This window comes from Condylura cristata, unplaced genomic scaffold (assembly GCF_000260355.1).
Source record: "Condylura cristata isolate star-nosed mole 26May11 unplaced genomic scaffold, ConCri1.0 scaffold00001, whole genome shotgun sequence".
NCBI lineage: Eukaryota > Metazoa > Chordata > Mammalia > Eulipotyphla > Talpidae > Condylura > Condylura cristata.
In genome coordinates this window covers 57,503,982-57,522,824 of record NW_004567102.1, presented here as the reverse complement: position 1 = coordinate 57,522,824, position 18,843 = coordinate 57,503,982, and the positions used below count along the sequence as shown (strand labels likewise).

Sequence of the window (18,843 nt, the reverse complement as noted above, 5' to 3'; positions counted from 1 at the left end):
CCAACCTCAAGGAAGTGAAGTAGTGGATGACCCGCCAGAGCATTCTAGTTTCAGACTGCACGTGTCACATGCTTGCGGAGATGCAGTGTGCCTTTCCACTTTGTTTACTTTCCATGAGAAGTGCTCTTCTAAGCCTAACCTTTAGTCAGTGGGTGACTTTCTTTATGGGAGTATAAGGAAGTCAAGTTATCAAATAGCTGCTATGTGAATGTTACAAGCTATTTAGGATTCAAAGGTCTAAACTAAAATATCTCAGTATTCTGACACATTGCTTTCAACTGACGGAATGAAGCCCAAAGAATTCATATCATGAAATGGAGAAAACGGTAATTTAATAACTTATCATTGGTGAAGTGATGAAGAAGCTTCTCTGGCTTATTCGGCAACTTGTCAATTTTGCAACACTTGGCTGCATATGGATTTCTGTGGCACAGTGTGCAGCTTTCAACAGCTGCCTAAAATCGTGTGTAACTAATCTGGTAAGTTTTACTGGTCTACTATTTGTCTTTGCATGAACTGGAAGATGTTGAACACAGATTGTTATAATTCATTTATTTCTCTTTATAGTTGTTCTCTGATGAGAAGTGGTGTCAAGAAAAGAGAGATTATTTTTGCAAAATAAGTTAGGAACATTTATAATTAAAGAAGGTAGGGCAGTGCTTTTTTAAAATTAACTGTTCATAGATTCGGATTTGGACAAAGGATTTGGACAAAGGAGGCTTAAATAAAGTCAACTTTTCATATTTTAAAAATATAAATGTATATTCACTTATTACAAAATCATTTAAATTTGTCTTAAAGTATGAAATAGGTTTGGCCACAAGGCAGGGCCTTCTGGTTGCAAACAGCAGCACTATTTATATGTGGAAGGATGATTGTACCGGCAGGTGTATGACCCTGAAGACTGATGCAGATCCCATAGAGGGCATTTGATTTTTAAAGCACAAATTGCTTGTCAATGCCTTTATTTCTTTTCTTTTTTTTTCTTGGTAAATTCCTTTATTTGTTTCTATTCATTTATATATATATATATATATTTATATATATATTGCATTTATATATCTTTATAATGATTTTTTTATTAGAAATTTATGTTTGCTTTCTAATTTCTGAGTGTCACCCTTCCTCTCTACATTGTATCTATCTTTTCAGTTATTATGAGAACAGTCACTAAATCAGCTTTTAAAACCACAGGTGCTCTAGTCAAGGAAAAATACACTCTTCTTATATAAGTAAAGGCAAAGGAAAAAGCAGCTATTGAAAATATGCTAGTTTTTATAGTAATCCTTTTTTAAATAACAAAAATACCAAACATGGTATTAGAGATGGAAGTCTGTGATAGATTCAAAAAGAAATGATCACTGTTAGATTCCTTTGGTTTAATTCAAACTATGGATGAAATGCTACTTAGGCTTATTATGAGTAATAGCACTTGTAAAAAATTTGATATTTTATATGAATCTGTGCCATTAATGTTGATGATGTTTTAGGATTTTGCAGTTGTAAAGCAAATTTTAGACTAGTAGAATGGAACTCTTCAATGTTTTCTTTGTTAGTTTTATTCTGATTGTAACAAAATACATATTCAGTAGAATATGTATTTATTGGGTAAAGAAGAAATAGAGACAAATAAAGGAGAAAATGCTATAATTCCACCACTATTAGACTCAGATTGTATTTTCTTTCATTTTTTTTCCCCTTAGCCATATATACAGTTTTACACATGGTTGTGTACACAGCCCTTTCACTTACCATCATATTGTGAGTGTCCTCCTGTAACTTGCAGTTTTTGGGAAACAAGATCATCAATATATTTAGAATGTCCCATCATGTTGTTTGCTAATTTCCTTGCTACCAGAACTGAAGTCGGTCATTTCCATTCTTGCAGTCTCCATTTTATTTTAATTAAGTTTAGTTTTTTCTTTCTGTGTGGGCTCAGGGTTTCAGTCAGATTAGACAGTTTGTTCTTTTGTTGTGCTGCCTTCCGTTCACCACCTACAGAGCCGAGCACAGTTGATGTGGTGGCCACAGCCAGAGTCATGGTCTGCCAATTTGACTAGTGACTGTAATGAATGTTCTCCATCTGGGCCTCCCACACAGGGGCTGGTTGGGGGACAAAGCCTAGGTGAAGGAACAGGGAACTCAGTGGAGGAGCAGGTGCCAGGATGTGTAAAGTGCTTGAGTGCATTTTACTTTTTGCATTTTTCTCTTAAGTACATCCTTGTTAGTCTGGATATTTGCTGTGAAGGTCTTCTCTGATTTCACTGAGCTGTTCTTGATGTTGAACAACATCTCTTCTTTTAAAAAATACACAAATAGTTTCATGCAAAGGAACATTAGAATTGCTGTCCAAGAAATGCACAAGTCATAATTCTATGCTTGAGCCAGGGCATTTTGTATTAATTCAGGAATCTATGTATTAGTTGAATGTATTAGATGACTTAATATTTTGAATTATATATGCCATGTGCTACAGAAAACAAACAAAAAAAGCCCAGTATTGTGTGGTCCTTTATGAAAAAGAAACCAAAGGATTCATGGTTAAATAGTTTATAGAAGTGAATTCTGTCATATCCTCTTCTACTGGATCCACAAGGCATAACAGTATGTTAACAGCTTTGTTTAATCACAATTTTCTGATCTTCTTTGGCAACAACAACAAACCCACCTTTTTTTAAAAATAAAAAACCCCTGAAAGTAAAAAAATGACCTAAGAACTGGTGTTAAGAAATGCTCTATCATAAGTATCAATTCAATAAAGGAATATTAGAAACAATGAAGTTCAGAAGATTGTCCTTTAAAAACATAAACAAATGCCAACAACTTTTTTTTGTATATTAATATATAGCTTTATAAAAAGTATGGAACAAAGCCATAATCCAAAAATTTTACAAAAAATCCAGAAATTAGTATAGCTTGCATTAGTGTGGGAATAAACAAACTGGTAAAGCAGAATATAGTCTAGAAGTAAAATCTTTTACATAAGAGAGTTGGATAGGATAAAGATAACTCTAAATTAAGTAGAACAATCTATTCAAAATAACAAATAATGACCTCCTTCATTAAGCTGATGGCTAAATACAATGTTATACATCCAAACAATGACAATGGATTATTGCAGTAGTTAGAGATCAGGAGGTAGAAGTTATCATGTCATAGAAAGACATCAAGGAAACCTTTGCGTATGACCAACTGAAAGAAAGCAGTCCAAAAAGGTTAGATGTGATATGATCCCAATATTCTGGAAATCCTGACCTTTTAGAAAAGGCAAAACTCTGAAGATAAAAGATCAATGGTTGACAATGATGGGGGCTGATTGGGAAGTGGTGTTGTGGTAGTGGTAACAGAGACTAATAGAGCACAGAGGATTATTAGAACAGTGAAAATACTTTGCATGATGTAATCATGAATATATGTCATTAAACATCTGTCCAAATATATAGAATATACCACACTAAAAGTGAACCCTAAAGTAGACTCTGGACTTAGTTTTTATCATTGGTAAAAAAATGTACTATTCTGGTGAGTGATATTGATAATGATGACACTGTACATGAGTGGGGGCAGGGAATGTATTAGAAATCCCTCTTTTTCATTCTCACTTTTGTTGTAAATTTAAACTTTCTTTGAAAATATCTTTAAAAAGAAAGGTACACAATTCTTTTACAAAGTAACACACTCTCTGTATCACTACCAGATTCAAATACACTCCAGAAAGCATTAAAATAGTGTGATTTGAATGCTATAATTGACAAATAACAAAGCCAGACAAAATAAGAGTTTATGCTACAAAAATATTAGAATAAATTAGGGGTGACTATTTCTATAATCCCAAAGTCAAAATGCTTTAGGAAGGCTACTTTAAAAGAAATCTAGAATACATAAAAGAAATGATTGAAAATTTGATTGATTGGAAACTTTTAACAATAAGCAGAATACAATAAAAACTAAGTCAAAAATGGGAAAGTATTACAGAAGATAAACAAATTTTGCCAGTCTTTATATATACATACAAAAAACACATTTAGACTATTAAGTGCTACTTTAAAAAGAGTACAAGTAGTCAAAAAGCAAGGGACTGATGTCCAATCTCATAGCTACCATACCATTGTAAAGTTAAAGAGTGTTATCAACTTTTCTGTTACCTTTGCAAAGATAAAAACATTTATAGTTGGCACAGCTTGGATAAGCTGGCACTTTCATGTACTGTAGTTAGGAAATAAACTGATAGCTTGCCTTTAACAAGAGATTAATAAATAACAAAATTAAAAAGGAAAATGATACCTTTAACCATGTATATTAAGTCATTTCTCTGAGACAGTAACTGCTTAACAGAACCAAAGATATGTATGCCTAAGGGCTGTTTATAGCAAGTTTGCTCACAACATTAGCAGTCAATTTCTAAGTGCCCGGCACTATAGGATAGTAATTAACACATTGACTTCTCACAGAACCTTATGAAATAAATATCATACAGATCTTTCTCAGATCAGAACATAGTTCTCATCTGAAAATTTAGCACAGCTAACTTTTAATAATAGTTTATTTTTACATATTTTTGTGCATTTTTCCATGTCAATTGTAATCCCTTGGGTTTCCTATCACCAAATCACCCATGTGCCATCAGTATAGTCCAGTGCATTTCCCTCCCCTCACTGTTTTTGATCCCACTCCCCACTCCACCCCCACAAAATGTCTCTGGTATATAGCTGCTCATCATTATCATTATTTTCTCGCCTCTTCCATTATACTCCTGCTATGAAAGAAACCATCCGATATTTTTCCTTTTCTTTCTGACTTATTTCACTAAGCATGATCTTGTCCAGCTCCATCCATGTTGCTGCAAAAGGCATGTGTTTCATTTTTTTTTTGGTTGCTGAGTAATATTCCATTGTGTATATGGACCACATCTTTTTAATCCAGTCATCCATTTTGGGGCATTTGGGCTGCTTCCATGTTTTTCCAATTGTGAATAAAGCAGCAATAAACATGGGGCTACAGGTATCTTTTTGAATCAGTATTTTTGTGTCTTTTGGGTAGATACATAGGAGTGGGATTGCTGGGTCATAGGGAAGCTCCATGTTTAGCAGTTTGAGGATCCTCCAAACAGTTTTCCATAGTGGTTGTACTAGTTTGCATTCCTACCAGCTGTAGCACAGCTAACTTTTAAATATCCCACCAGGGAGCAAGTGTTACTAGGGATTAAAATGCAGCCCATTCTGCTCTGTTTCTTTCATCAGAATAGGAAGTCAAGAATGAACTTAGTTCCGGCTGGTGTAGGCAGGATAGGAAAGCTTGTGCCAAGACGTAGGTGTTAAGATCCGGACTCACACTGTGTATATTAAGCAGCTAATTGAACCAGGTGAACTGGTGAGGATCTGAACGCCAAGGTGGTGAAGGTGAATTTGTTGCAGATGAAGGAAGCACAGGCCTGCAGCATTCCTTCCTACTGCCCTTCTCCAACCCCCACCCTTAAACCTGAAATTTTGGTGTAATTTATTAAACCTCCTTGGAGTTTTATCTATAAAATAGACTTAGTAATAGTTCTTACTTATTAGTGCTGTTGAAACATTCAATAATATACTCTGTCAAACACTTGCAAGAGTGCCTTGAACAGGAATCTCTCACTAAAATGTTAAGTTGGAGAAGGAAGGAGCTAAAAAAAGAATAGAGAAGAGTGCTACCAAATCTATTTCTGTATGACCCCATGAACCTTACTCATGGGACTTACTTCCACTTCTAAGATCACTTGATGGGCACTCCATTTATACTGTTTAATTGACTGTTTGATATTTCTCAGATAACAACAATTTCCAGCACTGTGTATGTTTGGGGCACAGGGATTCACACTTTTTCAGAATCACCAAAGGCCTAGTACTTCCATCATAGTCCACTGCACCCCTCCCCCCTTTGCTCCTCACATTCTTCCTCCCTCAACTATTCAGTCAAATCTCTAGGATTTATTTTGGGTTAGCTTTATTTGTCCTTTTGTTTCTTTAAACCACATGAGTAGAATATATGAGTGAAATTATCCAATATTTTTCTTTTTCCCTCCTGATTTATTTTGCTTAGCATAATCCCTATGAGTTCCATCTGTGGCATTGTCAGTCTATTGAACCTGATCTTGAGACTTGATCACAGAAGTGCTCACACAGTGAGACTTTACAGTCATCAAGACACATCTTTGTCCTTTTACTTCAAATGGAACACCAAAGTTAATTTGGGCCCACCCTTATGAATTTATGAGCTAGCCTACACTTTTAAGGGGCTAGGAAAACAAGTAATTGCAAAGACATTATCTTAGATTTGATTTTATATGGTTGTGTTTCAGTCATATAAAGCAGAATCAAAAGCTTCCTTTGATTAAAGTCACAGAAAGTACTACGAAGTATGAAGCTGCATGGTTAATCTAACAGAAACATTTCTTACTCTTCAGATACTTATGTATAAAGAAAAACTTATTAAGCATCCACTTTCTCCCTTCCCTACAAATATAAGTGGTTAGGGAGTTGAGAGTAGAGGCTCTTCATTCACACTTCAAGCAACAGGGAAAGAAGTTCTCCAGTGTTCCTTCCCTGGTTCCTGTGTTTGATGACTTCTCAAGTAGTCCCCCTACAATGCCAGGCCACTGGATTGGACTTCTGGGATATCTCTCTGTCACGGGTCATCCTGAGTTCATGTTACTTCGGCCTATGTTTATCGAACATCTATGAGGTACTGCTCCAGTGGCTGGGATAGAGTGAAAGCAAAATGGAAGGTGTGTACATGGAAGAGAGGGCTGAGAGTGCAGTGAGCTTAGTGAAGAACTTCTTGTTTCTCTCCTCTGAATAGCACTAGCTGTTCAAACAGCCACAACAGATGCTTCAACCTCTTCCCCAGGTCCCTTTGGATTTTCTGTGATCTCCTGGGACACATCTTGCAAATAGTACTGTGTCAGCTGAGGACAGATGGTCTATGCTGTGTTAATCACTTTTCAATGGGAAGGGTCTGGTCAACACCAATTATAGTTACTAGACATATTCATGTAGTTTTCATTTGGCTGTAATTCTAAGTCAATCAGCAAGGCTAGTTGATAATCAGATCCTACCTGCATAAGGCTATCTTCATTTATATGTGACTGTCACAGATGCAGTACTGTGAGCCCTTCTGTTTATGAACGACTAGTTAGTGACCAGGAGGAGTAATGTTCTTGCTTCCTTAGCTCTATTTCTTTTATTCCCAGCACATAAAATTGTCTTAAAATTTGTGAATGTGAAAAACAATCTGCTGTTTACTTAAAACTCTGAATTTGCATTTTTTCACTGCTTCTATAAAATTGCTCTTAAAAAAGGGAAACCTCTGAATGTAATTATCTTTAACCCTGGAGTCCTTTGACTGGAGTTAATTTCTACCATGGGTTTATTTAATAATGTGGGATTATCTAGTTTCCCTAACTCCTCCTTAAAGCCATATCCCCACTCCTACCTTTATCATTTCTGTAGAATTTTCAGACATTACATCTTGTATTTTTCTAACATTTTGTCTAATTTCATGACCGACTTACTAACCTTTAAACACACGACTCTTTACTTGATAGTTATAAATTACCAAAGAGGCAGCCCTATTCCAGAAAGCTTTTTATTTATTTATTTTTAAATATAGTATTGGTAGCTGGTGGTTATTATCTCCTTCATTTCAGGATCGGCAGCTTGACAGTGGAACACCATATAATCTGAGTGAACCGGTGAGTAACCAGGGAGTTTGTGTCACAGTGCGTGAATTGGTAACAAAGGGTCAAAGATTAGGTTTTAATAACACTTTCTAAGTAAAGTCTCACTTGTCTCTGATAAAGGAATTCAGTCAAAAATAGTGAGAAGTCCAAAGACTGAATATTTGAAAATGAAGTCATGGACATCGTGTTGAAGAGAAAAACGGGCGGGACTTAAGAGGGCACTTCTTATCAAAATTCATGATTTTCACTCTGTATAGCTATGTAGCTTTGGATAAATTATTTACTAAATTTCCAAGACTAAGTTTTATTATGTTTCTTTAAGAGGACTGGATTCAACAGTCGCCAATGTTGTTTTTTTTTTTTCTGCTAACAATGCATTTATGGTTTTATTACTTTAGCTATTGACTCAATCTATAGTTATTGACTCGAGTGCTTAATTACTCAAAATGTCAGTATGAACTATGCACTGTGCTGGGTAGGCAGGTTTAAGAAAAAAAAAAATAGGTTCTCTGTTTTAAAAGACCCTCAACCTTGTAGGAAAGACACACAGAAAACTGTGGCCATGCAGCATTGTGAGCGTCTGAACAGCAGTTGAGTGTGAGGGACAAAGAGAACTCATGATAGGACAAGCACCTCCACCTGTGTGGCTTTCAAACTAAAATTAGAAAGGTGGAGAGTTTTCTAGAAGGAATAGAAGGAAAAGGGCCCATTGCACCCAGATAAGATAGTTTGAAGTAGCCTAACTGTTCAGGAAAGAATATCTCATTGTCACTGAAAAACAGGGTGGTGTTTGTGTGGAAGGTGGGAGGTAGAAGATAAAGTTGATAAATTAGCTGGGTTCAGATCATGGTGGGCACTGGGTATCATACTTGGGAATTTGGTTTACACAGCTTAGGTACAAGAAGGGTCTGATTAGTTTTTGTTTTAAAATGAAAACTCCAAATGTGGAAATATGAGAGGTGTCTCATGGAAGCTACTGGCAAATGGCAGTAGGCACAGAAGAAAAACAGGGGCAGTGATGAGTAAATAACTCAACTGGATTCAGTTATTGAAGACAAAATAGGACTTGGTGACAGATTGTTCTCAGGGGTTGATGGGGTGAGAAAGAGAGGATGCCCTCATTCCTGGCTTGGGACAGTCAGAAGATAACAGCTGATTAATGGGAAACCCAGAAGAAAGGAAATTGAAGTAGATGATGAGCAATTTAATATTTCACCTGCTAAATTTGAAGTGTTTGTATGCATAAAATGGTGATGCTTTATGTACACTTTGATATTCTGGTTTGGAGGAGGAACCTTAGTTGAAGTAACACATTTGAGGGTTTTGAGAACTACACAGGTCAATGCTGAGGTAGTAGATGAGCTTACTCTTGGATAACTTGAAAAGCAAGAAGAGAAAGAGCTGGGGCTAGGACACAAACCTGTAGAGCAGGGAAAGCAAAAGACAAATTACAAAAAAGAAGGGACTGGGAGGAAGGAGGAGCAGAAGCAGATGTCACCTGGCTCTGTGGTGGGAAGACCAATATGATCACAGGTACAGGAAAAGTTCAAGTTAGGGGAAGAGGAAACAGGTCCAGTCTGTCCAGTAGGAGGTCAAGGCAGCTTTGGTGAAAGTTTTAAGGAGCTGTGGGGTGAAAGCTGGCTGGTGAGCAGCTGACTTCCTATCTTGCCCCTATTTAGACTTTGATCTGTTACCTTCTTGGTGAGTCTCCAGCTCTGACTTTTGCTTGTCACATGAGGACACACTGAGGACCCATGCTTGATGTCTCCTTATCCTGGGCTTTTCCTGCTGCCAATCACCCAGGGCACAGTGTGATGCTCTCAAGAGGGTGATGCTCTCTGGGTTATGGGCCTGTCTGCCCCAGGCTAACCTCCATAGAGCAACCTGTCACCCTGCACACCATGGCCTCTCTGTCTGTTGGTGTGATGGTCATACTGAAAACCGCAAAGGGTCTGACCCTTTTGAGGCCATGGATTCCTAGGTAGCTTTCTATTTTTAAACAAATTTGGTCACTGTGTTGAACTTTGAGGTGACAAGATAAGGTCACACTTCTTCACTGACCACTGTGTCTTATGGTCTCTTGCAGTGCATCCAAGGATGTCATTTTTGGAACTCTAGTGATCAGGAAAGCTGTGCTCTCCAGTGTGTAAGTATCATGTTTCTGTTTTATACTGATTCTCTTAAAAGTTGACTAATAAGTGTGTTGGCTGGGATGCTCTGGTCTTCTCACGATGTCTCCTGCACTTACCACAGGAGGGCCACAAGGCAGGTGCTCACATAGCACTTGCTGAGTGAATGAAAAGGCAGCACCACTGGCTGCCGGCCACTCTGCAGGAAGCAGAGTGGACGCCGAAGCAGCTGGTCTGGATAGAGGAACTTGCTAAACTTTGCTACCCAGAACTGTCGGTGGTTTTCATTTCAGATTTCACCTCCCCTGGGCATGTCCAATCACCCTTAATCTGGTCCACCAAAGAAATACCTTTTAGTTGACTGGAATTTTCTAGTAGGCCTCATATGTCTCTGTTTTTCCCATGATGCAAACAACAAGATTTCACAGCTTTTTTTCTAATGGCCTGCCTGGAATGATGGTCCTGCTCTCGACTCCCCTCTTTGTGGGTGTCAATGGTAGGGCAAGAAATGTCTAGCTAAGTGCTGTTGATGTTATTTATGGTGTTAGAATTTTAAGTAGTTTTACTTTCTTTCCTTTTTCCTATAGAATGGGACCTATGTCACTGTTTATGAGGTAAGGTGGCAATTGTTTACATAATGATGTCATCAATCATCAGATTTTATCTCTTGTTATTAAAAAAGCTTTTAAGATGAAAATAAAGAAACCTGAGCCCTCTGTCCATAGAAACTTTCTTTCTGGGTGTGCTATGACTCTGGGTATAAAACTGATAGTACAATTCCACTTTGACATACATTTTTCTGGTTTTATATGTCTATGAGCATATATAAATGCATGCATGTGCAGGTGTATACATACATTAACAGATACACGTGCATGTTATTCCAGAAATGCTGTCATTTCTGGAACCTGGTTGGGAAAGGGTGGTAGGAGGAGGGGCACATTAGGGAAAGCTTTAGCTCAGCTGATTTTTTTCCCCCTGTAAAACATATGTCCTATTATTAAATACAGCATATTAAAAGAAAACACCTTAGTTGCAATTTTCTTCCTTATTCAACAAACTTCTCCAGCAACATTTTGAGGCACAGCTTTATTCACTGCTATGACCACCAGGACTTCCTGCTGAGGTCAGCTGTGCAAATCCATCCGGATCCCCACTGCCAGCCCTCCCATCCTGGCCGGCCACCCCCACTATATTGTACTCGGCTTTCAGAACCTCTCCTGCAGAACACCTTGGGGTTTTCATCTTTTGCTACTCAGTCTTCCACAACTAGTTACTTGTCCTGGATTCTATACCCTTCAGAATTAACTTTAGATTATCTGATATCAGGTCTATATTATTTTTGTTTAAAATCTATCTTGCACTCTATTTAAATGTCCTTGAAAAGGAGAATTATCTTATGTTATCTGAGGAAGTACATATTTGTAAAATAGAAATTTTAACCAGAACATTAAATAGAATAGGCTTTTATTTATTTAAAACTATGATTACTCTGTACTTAAATGACTTTTCTTTGGGAATAAATGGGGTGGGAGTTGGCTAAGAAGACATCAAACAGGAAAACTCGACCCACATATAAATAGGCAATTTTACTATTTTTTACACTTGATTGTTACTAAAAGAATGATCTTAAATGTTTTCATCACAAAAAAAAGAAGCAGCAATTATGGATGGATGTATTAGTTATTGCTACGTGGTATTGATCACTTTGAAATATTTAAATATACAGATCAACAAACTGTATACCTAAACTCACACAATATTATATACCAATTGCATCTTAGTAAAGTGGGAAAAAAATATAATCTTAATGAAGAAAATGAAGAACATTTAACCTTCTACAATGAATTTTATTATATATTTTCCCTTGAAAAAACAGGAAAAATAAGCCCAATTTTTCTGATAGTCAGACCTAGGTATATTTTCAAATAAACATGATTATTTTCTTGTTCCTCATTTTTTTGTGTGAAAAAAAACAAAAACAAACCCATGTTACATGATAATTTTGTGACCATCTTGGCATATTTATTCTTTGTAGTCAATGAGTACATTAAATGTATTTCACTAGAATCTGCAATGTGCATGTGAAAAGTAAATAAGCTCTTAAGTCAAATAATCTTGAGCCCAAACTGAGGTATTTAAATTAATCCTTAACTAAGCAAACCTGGCTTTATCAGGTACCACTTCCCTGACGTGCACAGATCAAACATTTTACAGCGAGTTTTTGCAAATCACAGCCATTGTCTGCCTGAGATGTTTGAGGTAAAGCATTGTGCTGTGACTCCACAATTAGCTTGAGAAACAATAGTTTCTTTTCCTAGGTATTAGAATGAAAAGCTAAGTGAAAACAGAAAGATTGATCGGGATTCTATTGTGTATCTTTTTTCCATTTTATTTTTTGTAACTAATCTTAATAGATCTGTTAAAAATTGCAGGAAGTTTGTATCTCAAAATGTTCATTCCGATTTTCATTAATGGTAAAATGTTAATCATCCCTAAATTTTTGTAGACTTTATATTTTACCATTGGTATTATACTACCTACTAAGATGTCAGTTACTATGAAATTACTAGCCAATTTAAAGATTTTCAAGGGTGGCATGGGTATATGAGAAATAGGGATTTAGACTGGAGATTTAGGTGGTTAGCTCAGAACCTTAGACTGTGATGGCAAATATTTAATTGTGTTGTTGAGCTTGATTTTTTTCAAAATGTGGGGTGTCGCCAGTCAGAGGGTTTAGTGAGCTACAAATCACAAAAGGAAACACAATAGAATAAATAGCATTGCATCCCAGGTATGGGATTTCTTTTTGGAATAATGAAAATGACTTAAAATTAGACTGTAGGGATGATTGCACAATTTTGTGACTACACTAAAACGGTGTGCATTTTATAGCATGTGAAATATATCTCGATAAAATCATTTAAAAAGAAAAAAAGGGGGGGGCTCTTTCAAGAATTGAGATACCTCTCCTCCCCCATCCAGTGTTTTTTGTTAAGTGCATTTCTTATCATCAGGTATGATCACAAAGTTTGAAAGGTGCTGATGCATCCCACTAACAGGAGGGAACGTTAAGAATGACTGTTGAAATGATACACAGATGTACTTATAGGCTTGGCGTTCGTATTTCAAAATCTAGTTGACGTTTATCTGCAAAAGCAGTATCAAGGCTGCACTGACCGGTGTGCTACTGTCTCCCACAGCGAGAATCTTGTGAGGTTGGCTGCAGCAGCGCTGAGGGCTCGTACGAGGAGGAAGTGCTGGGTAAGCTGACGTGTGTGTTTCGTTAAATCAGCTCTTAGTGAGAGTACAAATCACCTATTAAAATATCTAGACTTCTGTATGTCACTATGATAAAATTTTATATGTTTAGCCTCTAGCACAATAGGAGCAATTGCTTATTTTAATTTTAAATTTATTCTTTTAATTGGGGTAACATTGGCTTTCATATTGTTTGTTATTTTGGGAGTGTAGGTCCACCCAGGTATTGCCACTGTAGTGCACTTATCACCAAATCACCCATAGTCCTTTGTGCGTCCTTCTTTGTTCTCCCCCTTATCCCTTCTCTTTTCCTCCCTTCTTGATGCTTCAGTTTATAGTCAACTTTCAAGTTTTTGAGCTTTTTTTTTATCTGACCCTTAGTTTGGTTTCTCTGTATTTCACATGAAATTGACACCATCTGATATTTATCTTTCTTCTTCTAATTTATTTCACTTGGCATTATTCCTTCTACTTCTATCCATATTGCCGCAAATGGCATGAGTTTGTCTTTTTTTAATTGTTGAGTAATATCCCATTGTGGATATAAACCACATCTTCTCCATCTACTCATTGGCTTTAGGCACTTAGGTTGTGTCTATAATGTTTATTGTAAGTAGTGCTGCAATAAACATGAGAGAGCAACTTTTCTCTCAAATTAATATTTGAATTTTAAATTTTGAATTTTGGGGGTAGATTCCTAGGAGTGGAATTGCTGGGCCATATTTCAGATCCCTTTTAAATATACTGAAATACTGTCCACTGGGCTGGACCAGCTTGCATTCCCACCAACAGTGGAGAAGTGTTCCATCATCTCCACATCCTTGCCAGAACTGGTTGTTTTTTCCATATGGGCCATTTTCACAAGTGTAAGGTGACATCTCTTGGTCTTAACTGTGGTCCTGATTTGCATTTAATTGATGAGTGATGAACTTTATATATATATATATATATATATGCCTGTTGGCTGTCTGTATGTCTTCATTGGAGAATAAGCTAATTAGCTCTTCTGCCCATTTTTTTTTTAAAGATTTATTTATTTGTGCATACAGAACTAGAGTACAGGTCAGAGGTGCAGCGCCTGTAAGAGGCTTCACCAGAGACAGAGTGGGGAGCAGAACAGGCAGATCAAAAAAGCACACTGCTGAAGGGAGCAGCGGGCAGGCCAGGAGAGGTCTGCAGCCATGTGGTCACCTCCCGGGGCGGGGATCGAGCTCATGTTGAGGTGGCTTTAGCATCTCAATGCTGTGCTTTAACCTGCTGCGCCACCAGGGAGGGCCCCTCTTCTGCCCATTTTTTAAATTGGGTTTATATTATTTTTGTTGATGTATGAGTTCTTTGTGGATTTTCATTATCAGTCCTATGACATGTATGACATGCAAATATTTTCTCTTTCACTGTGTAGAAGCTTTTTAGTTTAACCAAGTCCCAGGTTTGTTGTTGTTGTTTTAATCACTTCTATCTTAATAAAACAAATGTGAAACCAAAGCCAATTTTATGTCAGAAAAACCACTGTTTTAAAGAATTGAAATTGTGGGAATGCTTTGTTTTCACGTGTATTTTAAGGTTCAGCTAGCAGTTATTTAATAGTGCGCCTACTATAGGTATGGCTCACCTATATTTGAAAAATGTTTTGAAAAATGTTTTGAAGCTATGCAATCTGGGTCATAAATTTTGTGTCAGAGGGGGGTTCTTGAGTGTAACTTGATGTTAGAACAGGTTGGGTATATCTAAATGGCTTTGTCCTGGTGTGTTAATTCTCTGGAGGTTTCTGAAGGACCAATGCTTTCATAAATCATAGCCTAGATGTTAGAAACTATTGTTTCCAAAATTCCTTAGAGGGTCTGCCTACTGAGAGACTATTCATTCCAGCTGGAAGAAGATTGGCTCTTTCTCATGCATTGTAACCCTTGCTTGTTCCTGACTCTCAGGAATGATGGAGAGTGGGGCTATAGACTAGAAGTAAGTCATTATCCTAATTTACTTCAGCATCCCACAAAACACTCTCCTTGACATATCTGTGGAGAAATAAGAATATTACATTTTTTCCTTAATGTGTACAGTGAGATAGCTGTGAATAAAATTTATATTTTGTGATCCCAAACTATGTGCTCTAGTACCCCAGGGCATCAAAATCATCTTATAGGGAGCCAACAGCATTTCAAATATTCTAAGGAGGCATAGAACTAGCTGTGCTAATCAGGTGAATGGTTGTGGGAAGATGTAGCTGTGGCAAAAGACTGCTGAGGACAAGAGATGAAACACACACAAGTGCTCCTGCTTTGACAGGCAAGAGTGTATGATGGATGAAATCTTGTTTTCTTCCCAGAAAATGCTGATCTCCCCACTGCACCTTTTGCTTCTTCCATTGGAAGTCATAGTGTGACACTCCGATGGAAACCTGCCAACATCTCTGGAGTAAAATATATCATTCAGTGGAAATACACACAGCTTCCAGGAAGCTGGACATACACTGAGGTATGAAAAGTTGCTTATGTACGTACACACAGGCTTTTCCCCCTGGATTACTAAAAATGCCATATTGCTATATAGAAATATAAGCATTCGAGTATTCTAGATATTCATAAAATGAATGGGTGGATTGGATATACTTTAATTTTTGCTACTCTGTAACATGTTGATGCTAAATCTTTTATTTTATGAGGGAAACATTGGATACTGTGATTTTTTTTCCTTCAGCATAGCTTCACTAACCAACTACAAATGTCATTGGTCATTGTCTGAAATGCTTTCAGCTTAGAAGGAGAGCAAGGAGAAGATTCTCACAGACAGTTGTTCCAGTTGGAAGTGTTGTGTAGAGTGGTCACTTGGTACTCTGCTTTTTAGGAAAGCATAAAAAAGATGAAAGAAAAATAGTCCCAAGACACCAAGTATATTAGTTTAGAAAAATCAAAGCTTAGATTCAACATAATTGAGTCTATAATATTGCAATTTTGAACAAGGAAAGACTTGGTGTGAGTTATACAGACTGACTAATAGATAACTCAGCTTTGATAATCAAGCTGCTTCTTTATTTGGTCTGGCAGGCCCTGGATTATCTAATAGCCAGAAAGCTGTCTATTGTCTGTAAGTCTGTGTGCTCAAGTCAGTACAGTAATGATGCTATTAATGCTTATTGATCTCTCATTGATCTAGGCCGTTTCCAATGTCTCATATGTGGTACAGCTGCTGCATCCCTTCACTGAGTATACTTTTCGAGTGGTTTGGATTTTCACAGCCCAGTTGCAGTTATATTCTCCCCCAAGTTCCAGTTACAGAACTCATCCTTCTGGAGGTATGATGTCACACAGTGCTTGTGAAATAAGGACATTATTCCAAAATGTTGGTTTAACTTGTTTTAATTTAAAAAATAAAAATGAAATCCATTCAGCAGATGAGAACCTATGTGCTAAGTAGAGTCTAAGTTATTACCATACCAAAAGGTATGGTAATATCCCGGCCTTGGGAGCTCACCTTATGATGAAGGAGGAATACCATAAGCAGAAACCATTGTAAATAAGGAAAGAACATTGGAAGTGGGAAGGTGTTTTGTACTATGGTAAGGAGACTATTTTGAGCAGGGTCTGACCTTTAAGGGATTAGAAGTGGGGACATGAAGGAAGGAGAGTCAGATGATAGCATTCAATAAAGTGGTCAGAATCAAGCTCAATGAAGCTCAATCAATAGCAAGTCCATATAACCTCTAGACATTCCAGACCTTATAGTGGGTATCCCTTCCCTGGATAGCAGCTAACGCTTCAGTTCTCTTTCACTTTTAGCTGCATCAAAGCTTATAAAATCACCTATTTTGTTTTCATTGCCTCATGTCTTAGAATCTTTTAGCTTTAGAAAATACATGATTTTAGATGGTATTATTGCCACTTAGTTGGGGTTATTATGAAAGCAATTTCTTAATCAAGTCAAGTGGTTATTACTAGTCTAACCTGACCAGGATTGATTTATTAAAAGGTCTTTCTAAGATAAACACATGCCTTTTGCAGCAACATGGATGGAGCTGGAAGGGATCATGCATAGTGAAATAAGCCAAAAAGAAAAGGAAAAATACTGGATGGTTTCACTCATAGCAGGAGTATAAAAGACCAGGCAAGAAAATGATAATAATGAACAACTATATACCAGAGACATTTTACGGGGGTGGAGTGGGGAATGGGATCAAAAACGGTGGGTAGGGGGGAGCACACTGGACTATGGTGATGGCACATGGTGATTTGGTGATGGGAAGCTCATGGGCATTACAACTGAGATGGAAAAGGTACAAAATGATGTAAAAATAGACTATTACATTATCTTAAACAAAAGATATTCAAGTACAATAACTAAGACAAAATTGAAAAAAAAAAAAGATCTTTTAAAACTGACCCAAGGAGAGGGGCTGAACAATATTTCTTCTCCCACCTTTAATGAGTCAGGGGTGATATAGAACATTTGCCAAAAGTGTTCAGAAGAAGAGTCTACCAAGAGCAAAGTGACATCTAATATGACTTTCTAAGTAAAGAGATTCAAGGTACAAAAAAAAGGTAGAGACATGGGTGAAAGACAGGTTGTTAGATCGTTTGATTTTTTTCTCTGTTCTTTGACACATAGGTAACTTATAAAGCCTATGAGTGAAGCCTTAGCTAATTAATGCATGCTCCTTTAATCCACTGCAATAGAAGGCATGCTGTTAAATCAACTTGGATTCTGAGGGGCCTTGGGAGCTGGGCTGAGGTAGATATATAGCCTGGGTTGGCAGAGCTGATGCCAGCGAAGTGGAGCAAACTGTTCTAATTCAGGCTTATCTGACTGGATCTTCAGCTGGAACTGGCCAGGCCATCTCATCCTCCTGAGGGAAAAGTCCCAAAGACCCACTTCTTTCAGTTCATGTTAATCATTGACTCTGGGTTTGTTACAGCCTCTTTTTCTTCCTAACTGGACTCCATCCCACCTTTCCACTTATTTAGATCAATGGAAACTTGACAATTTTTTAAATAATTTTTATCCTCTTCTAAAATTTTTATACTTCCACATTTAATTTTATTTCATAAATAGATGTGAGGAGGAAAATAATTGAGTGATTCTTTAGGAAAGTAGCTAACGAGTATAAGTTAGGGATAAAGAGTAGCAGCTCACACATCTCTTACTACCTTCTCTCACTTATTTTGAATATTGATTAAACATCTCAATAAAGACATTTTTCTATCTTATTTAAAAACATAAACACTGTAAGTAAATTTTTCTGCTCATTTTGTCACCATTGTCTCTTCCAGTTCCAGAAACCGCTCCTGTCATTACAAATATTGAGAGCTCAAGTCCTGATACAGTGGAAGTCAGCTGGGCTCCACCCCAGTTTCCAGGCGGACCTATTTTGGGTTATAACTTACAACTGATTAGCAAAAATCAAAAATTAGATTCAGGGACACAGAGAACCAGTTTCCAGTTTTACTCTACTCTACCAAATACCACCTACAGGTAAGAATTATATGTTGCAAGAAAATGTAATTAACATGTCTGCAGGTGTAACAATTATTTAAGAAATATGGCTAAAAATAGTTTATTTTGAGTAGTAACATTGGCTTTTTTTTTTCTCCACTGGCATTTGATGTTGGGTTGAAGTTATTGTGATTTTCTTCAAGTTTATATATTTATTAGATTATGCCATCTTAAACAAAAACATTCTTATGTATTTTTCTATTATATTCAGAGGAACCTATAAAAATGAACTAACAAAGACATCCTCAATCTCAT

At 37.0% G+C, this 18,843-nt stretch overlaps 1 protein-coding gene across 1 annotated transcript in view; it reads left to right on the top strand.

The window, feature by feature from the left end:
* Window positions 1–356: 356 nt before the first annotated feature.
* The window catches only part of ROS1 (ROS proto-oncogene 1, receptor tyrosine kinase), an 88,978-nt gene continuing 70,491 nt past the window's right edge, over window positions 357–18,843 (top strand). The window contains 7 exon segments of the mRNA XM_004673805.2: window positions 357–479; window positions 7,679–7,723; window positions 9,798–9,857; window positions 13,044–13,104; window positions 15,428–15,576; window positions 16,255–16,393; window positions 18,366–18,567. Coding sequence (XP_004673862.1) covers window positions 357–479; window positions 7,679–7,723; window positions 9,798–9,857; window positions 13,044–13,104; window positions 15,428–15,576; window positions 16,255–16,393; window positions 18,366–18,567 — 779 coding nt within the window.